This window comes from Anopheles aquasalis, chromosome 2 (assembly GCF_943734665.1).
Source record: "Anopheles aquasalis chromosome 2, idAnoAquaMG_Q_19, whole genome shotgun sequence".
Lineage (NCBI taxonomy): Eukaryota > Metazoa > Arthropoda > Insecta > Diptera > Culicidae > Anopheles > Anopheles aquasalis.
Window position 1 is genome coordinate 54169039 of NC_064877.1, and position 10838 is coordinate 54179876.

Here is a 10838-nt window from a genome sequence, read left to right on the forward strand (position 1 = left end):
GCCCTGTAGTTTTTACTGTACGATGGGCACCGACTTTGAAAACGTTGGTTTTGGGAAACGCTCTTCAAAGTAGCGAGCTGCATGGAGCCTTGTATGAAACGTTGATATTCAAAAATTTATAACTTTGTCTGTTTTGCTTCGATTGGCCCAAAAATTTTACATAATACTCTTGAAAGGATCAGCATTCAGGAAAAAATGTTAAAAATATGTGTCCCAAAAAAAGTACCGAAGTGACCCTTAATCCAATCGCGAGATGCTTATTCGAATAGAAATATCTCCGAAGAGGATGCGTTGGTATAAGGGTGTACGGCTTTCGTCTTCCCCATGCTAGCATTCATCATGCTTGTTTAATAATGAGATGCAAATTTTGGATAATGGAAATTCGACGCAAGATAAAGAATCTTGTGTAACGGACTTTAAAACATCAAAATGGTTTATTGTTAGAAATGCGATTAATGTACTGAAATTACTATTCAACCAGCGGCCACCATACTGATAGTACAGTTTCTCATACTAGTTTTAGGCATTTAGTCATCACTCAATATGTGATATTTCTTTTACAGTGCGATCTGTACTCGCGTCTTTACGCAACCTTAGTCCAAGTAATAGTGTCCATGGTTTTTGCCGTCAGCCACTCGACTTATTTTAAAATTCGGGTTTAGTTAATTTTTAAAAAAGAAGTGACTATGCTAAAAAATTAAGTGACTAGTTGAACATCCGAAATAGGCCGAAAGATGACAAAGAAGCAACGCAGTACGCAGAATACAGAACTAACTAATAAGTAAATAAGTTACAAAGCACAACACAACCTGCCTTCACCATTTTAATCATTGTACCGACCCTAGTAGACATATCGAGGTCTTTTCAATAGCGTTTTGTTGCTACTAGCTTAATTATTTGGTGATACATTTTTTTTTTGTCATAATCGAATCACAACTTCAAAAGTTCTCTCTGATGGAACGCGAAAGTAGAAAACAAAAAATGCATACTCACTATAGACACTCGATTTGCTTAGAGTAAAAACCGCATAATTCTTTATATTTCTAAACTACATTCAAAATACCATATTCAAACGGGATTGCAGGACTCTTACGGCAAAATACAAAAGGAGAAGAAGCATAACAAATGCCCTATTCTGCGGAATGAAAATTGTCGCACAGTTTTCAACAAAATCTGGAATCTCTCATTGTAATTTGGTAAATAAAACTCACGATGGATGACATCATAGTGCGACACATATTTTTGTGGGATGGTCAAACCATTTTGTACACAGCCAGAAACTAGCCAAATAGGTCCAGATAATAACGCTTGATTGCCGAAATCCGCGCAAGGAAGCCGTACAAACAACAGTTGATGGTATGACACCCGTAACAAGGCATTTTGTCAAAAAGCAGAAGACAATTTTAACCTTGTCAAACATAGAAGGAATGCAGAAGGAGCATTTTAGTTAATTTATGCTAATCAATTTTCGAAAATAAGATTTCGCATCGAGACAATCGAGAAAACGTTCAGTCGAAACTTGTACAATGAAGAGTGTCTACAGAAAAGGATTTTGTCCTCCATTGGTCCACCAAGGATCCCTGCCATTACAGCAGCTATGGCGTATTTTTTTCGATTCCATTATTAAAACTAACCATCCAACAAATTATCTGGATTTTCTTTCCATTGATTTATATTGGATAATTATCACAGGGAACCTCAAGAAATGAAACAGAAATGTATAAAAACTAGTTTAAATAGAAATGATGTGCAACAAGAGGTCCTGTAGAATTACGAACAAAAGGGCGAAATCAAAGTAAAAGCACAAAAATTCATTAAAGCATCTAACAAATAATATTCAATCAATACTCTTTAAAGATAATTTAAAAATAAACCCTCAAAATGACACCTTTTGTTCTTTGTCGAGTTATATCCTTTTCCGTATGACCAAATCCGACCTGGTACAGGCTTTATGAACAAGCGTTACCGAAAATTAGTGGTAAGCCGAACGGGATGAGAAATTCATTTCAGAAACAGTCATTTCTGGCTAGCAGGGTTCTGAGGGTGGATGGTGAAGATCATTTGGAGGTGGTGGGGCCTGGGGCTGGGATGGCACGGTAGCTATATAAAACCAGTGTTCACGATCTCCACTCGATCTTTTCTCTCTTTGCTATTCGCTCGACGCGCAGCCCCACGGCTCTACGCAGAATCCACGCCGTCCCACGTGTTGTGTCTTGTCTCCGCGAAGCTGTAGCCCACTCGGGCAGTTTGCTATCGGTATTGCAAAAGAAATTTGTGATTAGAATTCACAGAAACATAATTGAACGGCTGAATAAGTTTGTTGTGCTTCAAAGCGTCTGCATGTCTTTGGTTGTAACGTGACCGAAGGGTGATTCTTTGCTGCATTTCTGTGATGTGATCATTTCAGCTTCCGATTGTTACGTGGCTTATTTAAAGTACACTTTAAGACCTTGGAGAAGACTCCTGAAAAAAATGTGATACTAATGTTGGTGCATGTCCGCGTATATGTGTGCGTACGTGAATTCGTTGATCGTCTATCGCCTTAAGAATGGCACCCGTGTTGATCGAGCCGTTTTGGTGGCAAAAAAGAAAATCATTCAAGAACCGGCTTACCACCTTACAATACCATCACACCAAGAGTTTGCCCCGACCCCCCAAAAGGGAGCTTGATTCTTGCTACGGTCTGCGCGAGTTTGAATGTAAATTTAAATTATTGTCATGTGGCCACTTTCAGTGTGTTAACGGGTGGGTCTGGTGGGTGCGTGCCAAATAACGGGAGGAATTATAAATATAACTAGCTGAGTACCCAGCGTTGGCCAAAACAAAACTGTCCAAAGGCGAAAAGGCCTTTGCCAAATGTCCATAGGATAGTGCAGTGCATATGGCCAGTGAGTTCCTGTCACACGTTGCAATGTGTTATTACTCATTTGAAGTACAACAGTATCATAAGCATGGAAACGAGCGCCCAACATCAACCCTAAGAAGCTCTCCAACTGGGGGATAATTACTTTGTAATCATCTCTTGGCAATTGTTCAACAGACAGTCTAAGAAAGAGTGTATGTAGAGTTTTTTTTTTGTTTAGTGGAAGAATTGTTGAAGATCAGTGACAGTTTCAAGGTTTGTGTTTGGTTGTACTGAGCACCTTCTTTGTGGCACTGCTTTTAAACTTCCTCTGAGATACAACGGAATCTCATTTTCTTTCTCTCAATCTTTCATTTACTCATACAATGGTATGATGTACAGAAGTGAGATTCACGGTACGAGCCTCTAATCATTGTTGATGAACGCAAAAAAAAAAGCGATTTGACCTTCGCCAACAGATGTCCTTTAGAACAGATGACCACGGTAGTAATGTGGCCGACATCTGATGGAATGTCTCATATTTGAGTTGCATAACTATTACAATGAATAGTTGAATTTTAGTTAAAATGTATAACAGCACAAACCCCGATTTTATTTATGTATCAACATTGAAATTACTATTCAAGATTTTCAAGATCACGATTCTCAAACACCTCGTATGCCATCTGCAAGGTTACAATCATTCTTAGCGTACACAAGACTTAAAATCCAAAATATACTTTCCATGCATCATAAAGTGTACTATGTGGACTTGTGCAATCAGAATGAAAGGATATTGTTTGCGCTCAAGGAATGATCTTCTCTTCACCATGCGTGTCTGACTTTACCTGGAACGGCGAGTATCAAGTGCAGCAATGTTTCGAATTGATGATTGAGGAAAAAAATATGTTTGAAAATTTGTGCGCTTCTAGTTAACAATCTAGTTGCCTTTTGGTTCTGGGTCGCTCCGTCGCACGTTCCATTCCGTTGCGTTCTGGGTGCTTACGGAGAAGTGCGCCTGAATGCGGGAGCACCTTGTTGGCCTAGGCCCCTAGATGCCGTTCTATAATTGACCTGGGACGCGGATGAGTTAAAAATAATTTTCAAACCTCGCGATGGTCAGCAGCATCCCCCCAGCACCGGTGGAAAGTCACCGAGGACTTTCCTAAACGGGGGTTTCGCGCATCAAACACGTGTGCGAGCATAGTGTCTGCCTGTCTGGCGGTGCCGTGACCTCGTGCGGTGGTGACTCGTAAGTGCATCTCAGTGTAGCGACACCGCTGCAGGCTCCAGTTTTATTTAAGTGACTTATTTAACGTGCCCTTCGTCACTTTGAAAAAGCACACCTGGAAGGGTAACGTTGGCCGCATGTGTTTGAATCGTTGATCACCTTTAGAAGAAGAAGCTCTCCACTATCCTTGTTGCTTGCACCTCCGTTAGCAGTAGCATCTCCGTTGCTCCGTCACTGGTCCGCGCGTGTCTGAACGTAAATTTAAATTATTGTCATCTGGCCGCCTTCAGAATGCTAACGGGTCGGCTGTTTGGCACGCACCAACGGACGAATTATATATATATATATAATTTTGGATTCACCTTTTCGATGATCTTGAGAGCGCGACGACCGCGCAAATGCGATGTCCTCGTACACGTTCGTAAGAGTCTCATAAAGTGACGTACACAGTGCCCGTAGCCCGTAATGAATGTTTGAAAATAAAACGAACCACCATTCGACATTCGCTCGTCTGATCTGCTGTCCGAAGTGTGGGCGACCCAGACAGACGAGCTCCGTTTTGAAGTGATCAGTTGTTCTTTCGATATCGCCGATGGAGTGCCTACAGAATAAGTGATCTCGTCCTTGTTGAATCCTTCATGAATCGAGTGTTTCACTCTACCTCTTCTCTATCATTATTTCTTCTGTTTGTTCTGTCTGCTGTGAATTTGTGTCAAGCAGAAGTGTAGTGACCGTGATTGTCTAGATTTGTTCTCCTGGGACCTTGAAGTGTATTGTGTAAAAGTGTTTTTCCCCGCGATAAGGCCATGTCTCGATCACCGGCCTCCGCTGCATCGGCGCATGATCACGTGCGCATGAAACCGGAACCGGTTCCATTCAGCAAGTTCCTGTTTAATTCGCAAAATGGTACCGTACTCGGACGTACGGCGGGATCCTGGGGTAAGTTCCTGGTGTGTCGATAACGTGAGGTGCTGTTGTGTATGTTCATTGAGACAGGTATCGGGATTAATCGGTTCCGTGTTTTTTTTGTGCTAAATTGGTCGTAGTTCTTGGGTTATGCTTTAGGAGTTTTACATAAAGTTCGTCTTTGATGAGGCATAATTATGGATTTGGATTAAGATGAAGTGTTTTTCCATGTTGATGCTCTGGTGATCATTATTTGTTTGCTGGCCGCATAGGTGTCGCATAGATATTAAAGTTACCAAGCCTGATCATCGCAAGCGGTAGAGGCGAACCTCTTCAGGAGATCAGGATCACTCCCGGGTGATCGCACCGCATTAAAAACTTCCACAGCATCGTTTGAAATTCGATGCGTTCCACTCCACTTGCAGAGATTTTCTCGGGCAAACTTAGAAGCACAAGAAAATTAAAGAAGGATCATAAAACGAATCATCGTTTTAGAGACTAAGCACGTGTTTACTCCATTTACGTTCACGCCAAGAATAAAATTTATGAGCAAAATGAGCAGCGGTGGTTCCTCTCTAACTGAAAAACCAGACGTGCTCACTCTTTCGCAAACAAATCGCGCCATGAATCCATCCGCATATGTGTACTGCGATTGATAGGTTAGGAGAGCATTAGGTTGGTAATGATAGATCAATAGTTTGGCAGGGATCAGTGGTTGTGATACAGAGAAAATAATCTGTTGGACTAGTGAGTTTTACTCAAGACATCTGCCAAAAAGGAAGATGTTGGGATCATATAGGAGCTGCACAGAATCAGTACTCACATACGCCTCGGAGACTTGGAACCTATCTAAGCCTCTGGCCCTTTTCTGAGACAAAGCGTTGCGCGTTATGAAGTAGGATTTTCACCACTTGTCAACATTATAATATATTGTCGAAAAATATACCATAAAGCTAGAACAATTTGTAGAGAAAGAGCTTTACTTTCATAGGCGACAACACAAAATTACTACCATAAATAGGGCTGGATTCTTAGAGTTTGGACAAAAGGTAAGAAGAATGTTTGGCACAGGATATTTGAGAAGGAACAATGGAGAAACCGATACAACCAGGAACTATACGCATTGCATGCCGATCTCATTTTCGCATACCTCATGAGATCCGATCAATTTTGCCCGTTATGTACTGTAAGGTGTTCTAAATGTAGTGCATGAGCGAAATAAAATGGCAACACCATGGAATTTTACTGAACTAACTTGTTTTTTAAATGTCTTTCATTACAGCGAAAATTGGCACCTTCTACATCATCTTTTACACTTTTCTGGCCGCCCTGGTAGCCTTTTGCATGTGGGTGTTCTTGGACACGCTCGACCCTCGTATTCCCAAATGGCAGGTTGATCAATCGCTGATCGGTAACAGTCCCGGTGAGTGAACCTAAAACTTTAATCAATTATATGTGATAAAAATGCGATTGCTGAATACGGCGTGACAAAATAATAGGAAAGCAAGAACACATTGTCCATTGTGTACAAAAAATGTGTACAAAAATTGATACAAATACACTTAACCGTTAATGTTAACCGTGTTTAAAAAATAACACTTGCGTGTGAACGAGTTAATGACTATCAAAAAGTTGTTCTACTAGCAATTATTGGTCATCCATTATCCTCAATTGGTTTTAGTTGATCATTCAGTCTTTTGCATCGATCAAGAGTCTAATTTGAAATATCATATTGATCGAATCCGTGACCTTATCCTTTTTTCCGTCATTGTATATCCTCCGACACCAGTGTGGTTATTGATAAATGAATTAGATAACGGCTAGGTTGTTTTGTGATCACAGCGTGAAGCTAGAGAAAAATCATATTTTAACTTGTTTGCACATTTGCAGATGTGAATGTGGTGCTTTGTACAATCAGCATTTATCCAATGCTTCAATTTCAAGGATCTAAAGCCTAATGATAAATCGTCGAATCACATATAGCACCGTCATGAATACTGCTTAGCTGAAAGCATTCAACAAAGAACTGAACTTTAGATAATAATTCTCATTTATGTTCTATTTAATTCGCAGGATTGAGTATGCGTCCTCTACCGTTTGAAGATAAGGTCGAAAAGACCCAAATCGTGTACAAGGGTTCGGATATGAAGAGTTACAAAACGTACACGGACGCTTTGGATGACTTTCTCAGTAGTAAGTGATAGGGTTCCCTGTAATTGAACACTAAGGATCTCACTCGACGAAAGCACCTCGGTTTGCTCGACACTTTGAGTGATGCTCACGATGAAACAGCCAACTAATGAATAAAATAGTTACGCCGTGGAGTTGTGCCAGCTCTCCGGGGTCCTGTAGGTCCTCTTATTTTTGGTGCAAACGATTGGTGTCTACCATCACAACCGATCGCTAGGCCAAGAAGAGTTCTATTTTCGTATTGTTTATGACATTTACTCAAACCGATCACGAGAATTGTGATTCTTCCATGCTGTTGTCGTGAATGCCGCATCACAAGAACATATTTTCAGCACACGCCACGACATGGTGCTAGTTATGTGAGATACAAAACCACACAGGATCATTAGTGGGATCGTCTCTAAAGTTTATGAAATAGGGCATAATATGCATGAGCCATTGAAAGCCATTATGAAGTGCGTCTCCGTCTAGCATGGGCACATTATGTTGGCACCGGATCTCATTCGATCTTTGTACATTACACGAATTATATAGACTCTTTAATGAGTTCAGGGTTTCTGGTGGCAATGGCCTGCGATAAGATGAAATTACGCAGGAATTGCCGGTGTTATCGATGGCTCATGTACACGATGGCTAGACTGGATCCTTATGAATCGTATGCCTTATTAACAGTCTCTTCTTCGTCACTCCAAACCCAAAATTTAGGCTACCGACCGTCTGGGCAGTCGTCGGACGATGTCCAGGTTCACAACTGTTCCTACAATGAGCCACCACCGAAGGGTAAGGTGTGTGAAGTGGACATCAAGCAGTACGGACCCTGCACGCAAGAGAACCACTACAGCTACCACAAGAGCGCACCGTGCATATTCCTAAAGTTGAACAAAATCTACGGATGGGAGCCAGTGTTTTATGACGATTCCAGTTCCCTGCCTTCTGCCATGCCGTCCGACCTAAAGGAATACATTAAGGATAAGGGAGTGAAGCAGCACACGGTACGATAGGGTGATCATGTGATGAGCATGAGTAGCGGAAAGACGAGTTTCATTTTAAACACTTTGTGCAACTTTCTTGCAGCTGAACACCGTTTGGGTATCATGCGAAGGTGAAAGTGAAGACGATAGAAACAACATTGGACCGATTCAATTCTATCCGCGTCGTGGATTCCCGGGATACTATTATCCGTTCGAGAACACCGATGGCTACCTGAGTCCGCTCGTTGCCGTACGTTTTGAGCGGCCTGCTCGTAAGTAGCCAAACTGATGCATGGTCATCAAAAAAAAAAGTTTCGGATTTAAATACTTTCTTATCTTTCATTTCAGGTGATCAGAACATTAATGTGGAGTGCAAAGCGTGGGCACGCAACATCAAGCAAGACAGATACGATCGGTTTGGTTTGGTTCGATTCGAGCTTAAGATCGAGTCATAAGTTCGAATGTTCTGAGCCCACCATCGCGATCAGTGGTAGCAGTTGCAGCAGTAACAAGAGTAGAAGTAGAACATTTAATAAAAATGCGGCCAGTTCCATCTGTTATGTAAGAGCGGCTCGAAAATTTTACTCTTAAAATACAGCACCAAACGCAACATCCACCATTTACAGCTCGTGTGGTTGATTTCGTTGTTATACATTCAAAATGTCTCCCTTTTCGTTTAAAATTAGAACTTTACTGTTTCCTTTTTTCATTTCATCGATTTCACCTATTTATCAAAAATAACGCTATCGGCATTCACCTGTACATACGTTGTGTTCGTTAAACGGATGTGTTTCACCGTTGAGAGAAGTGATCCGGAGCTCACTATCATACGTGTAGTTGTAGTAAATGGTTGTCCAAGCGGCAGTTTTGTACGAGCAGTCGTCACGTGGTTGTTGCAGCTTGGAAGGTTTCGCAGCACTAGTAATGATAGCTAAAAATAGAAAAGTATCGCTATAAACTATTTAACAAATTATATTCGACTCGTGTGGAATGCATGCTTTTCATTACTCAAATTGCCATTGGCATTAGACGTCCACCTCATGTTTAAGTGCATTCGTTTGCTCTTTGTTAAATACAGGGCGTTCCATTTCGGGCTTCCGAAAGTATTGAGCCCTGCGCTGACAACCGTTTGCCACAGCTGTTAACCAAAACGTCATATCGTTAGTTGAATGTCTGCCATTTTACAATATGGATCGTGTTAGCATCGCACAACGTGTTAATTTTGTTAAATTATACTATAAAAATGATGAAAAATCGGCAAATGTTTTTTGAGCATTACGGACGGATTTTGGTCGTCATGGACGGCCTACAGAGCACACAATTGATAATGTAGTGCGTAAATTCGAACAATCTGGATCCGTAGCGGGTATTTTGAGACCTGTACACCATCGTAATGTGCGTCGTACTCATCGGGCCTTATTTATTTGAAAATGACGACGGCGAGACGGTAATTGTGAATGATGAGCACTATGGCCGCATGTTAACCGATTTTTTTGCCTGAGATTGAAGATATGGATGCAGATGACATGTGGTTTAAGCAGGACGGCGCCACGTGCCACCCAACACGGTCGAACATGGCCATATTGTGAACGAAATTTAAGAGACGCATAATTTCGCGTTTTGGTGATGCCAATTGGCCGTCCAGATCTTGCGATTTGAACCCGTTAGACTTTTTTTTTGTGGGGTTATGCGAAAGACCGTGTCTATGCCGACTCTCCGCAAACTTTTGAACATTTGAAAGACAACTTTCGTGAAGTTATGGCCGAGATACCGCCCCATATGTGCCAAACAGTCATCGAAAATCACCTGTTCCGGAACAAGGTGTGCGTGGAAGCCCTACATGAGCATTTGAATGAAGTTGTATTTCACAAAAATGGCATAAAATAATCTTTAATTTGATGTAATTTCATCGAAATTCGAATTCTAAGTGTGTTTAATTTCAATTTACTTTCGGAATTTAAAAATGGAACACCCTGTACATATTTTCCACATTTTCATGCACATTCGAACGCATGGTCGTGCCAAATCCCGAGCGGGGCAATACTGAGCCCCATCACTTTATTTTACTCAAAACTCGTTGACCTAAAGGAACAACATTTCTGTAAAATATTAATTGACCTGATTGATGATACTTGCAACCTATGGCACGTCATTGTACAAGCGCCCAGTTCTGCTCAAATGTTATCATTTGTTTATTTCATCAATTAAATCTGCATTTTGTTCGTCGATAATGCGCACAGATAATTGTTTTACAAAAGTGAAACACAGCAACAGAATTAATTCTTTCTTTCGATAGCACAAACAACAACTGAAAAAAGACAGTAGAACATTAATGAATACATTACATTAATGGGGCGGAGATCAATCTTGATAAAAGATAGTCGCTGCCGCTTATTATCAACTAAACCACAACCCCAACCCACCAGTGTTATAAAGTTGAGTGCATTGCATACAAAAGCATTATGTTTGGCCGAGATTCTTCAATCGATCGCTCGAGTCTGGATACCAGTATCAAATAAATGCGAGTTGGTGGCTATCGTCGAGCAGCAAAAAACAGAGAGCTGGATAAGTTAAAGACAGAAATATCACCTAGCGATAACTGATACGCCGTTGTACGGCACCGCAATAGATAGCGCAATGCTTGCAAAAGTTTCTGTAGAACTGTAGCTGCCAAAGATATAAATAAAAATTACAAGAA

The 10838-nt window shown here is 41.0% G+C and overlaps 1 protein-coding gene across 4 annotated transcripts; it reads left to right on the plus strand.

Moving 5' to 3' along the window:
• The first annotated feature begins 2118 nt into the window (after nucleotides 1-2118).
• LOC126581626 (sodium/potassium-transporting ATPase subunit beta-2-like) lies at nucleotides 2119-10838 on the plus strand. Of its 4 annotated transcripts, none has more exons than XM_050245422.1 (7): nucleotides 2119-2256; nucleotides 4794-5012; nucleotides 6262-6402; nucleotides 7053-7172; nucleotides 7875-8161; nucleotides 8244-8412; nucleotides 8489-8763. In XM_050245422.1, the coding sequence occupies exons 2-7, from the start codon at nucleotides 4880-4882 to the stop codon at nucleotides 8593-8595; spliced, it is 957 nt and encodes a 318-aa protein (XP_050101379.1). In that variant the 5' UTR covers nucleotides 2119-2256; nucleotides 4794-4879; the 3' UTR covers nucleotides 8596-8763. The 4 variants fall into 4 exon arrangements, 3 of the variants coding, with proteins under 3 accessions (XP_050101379.1, XP_050101380.1, XP_050101378.1); XM_050245423.1 differs by lacking the exon at nucleotides 2119-2256 and adding an exon at nucleotides 2351-2368; XM_050245421.1 differs by lacking the exon at nucleotides 2119-2256 and adding an exon at nucleotides 4068-4094.

Coding starts and splice junctions, on each gene's coding strand:
- LOC126581626 (XM_050245422.1), top strand. CDS start 4,880: ATGTCTCGATCACCGGCCTCCGCTGCATCGGCGCATGATCACGTGCGC. Junction 5,013..6,261: donor ACGTACGGCGGGATCCTGGG/GTAAGTTCCTGG, acceptor CTTTCATTACAG/CGAAAATTGGCACCTTCTAC. Junction 8,162..8,243: donor AGGGAGTGAAGCAGCACACG/GTACGATAGGGT, acceptor ACTTTCTTGCAG/CTGAACACCGTTTGGGTATC.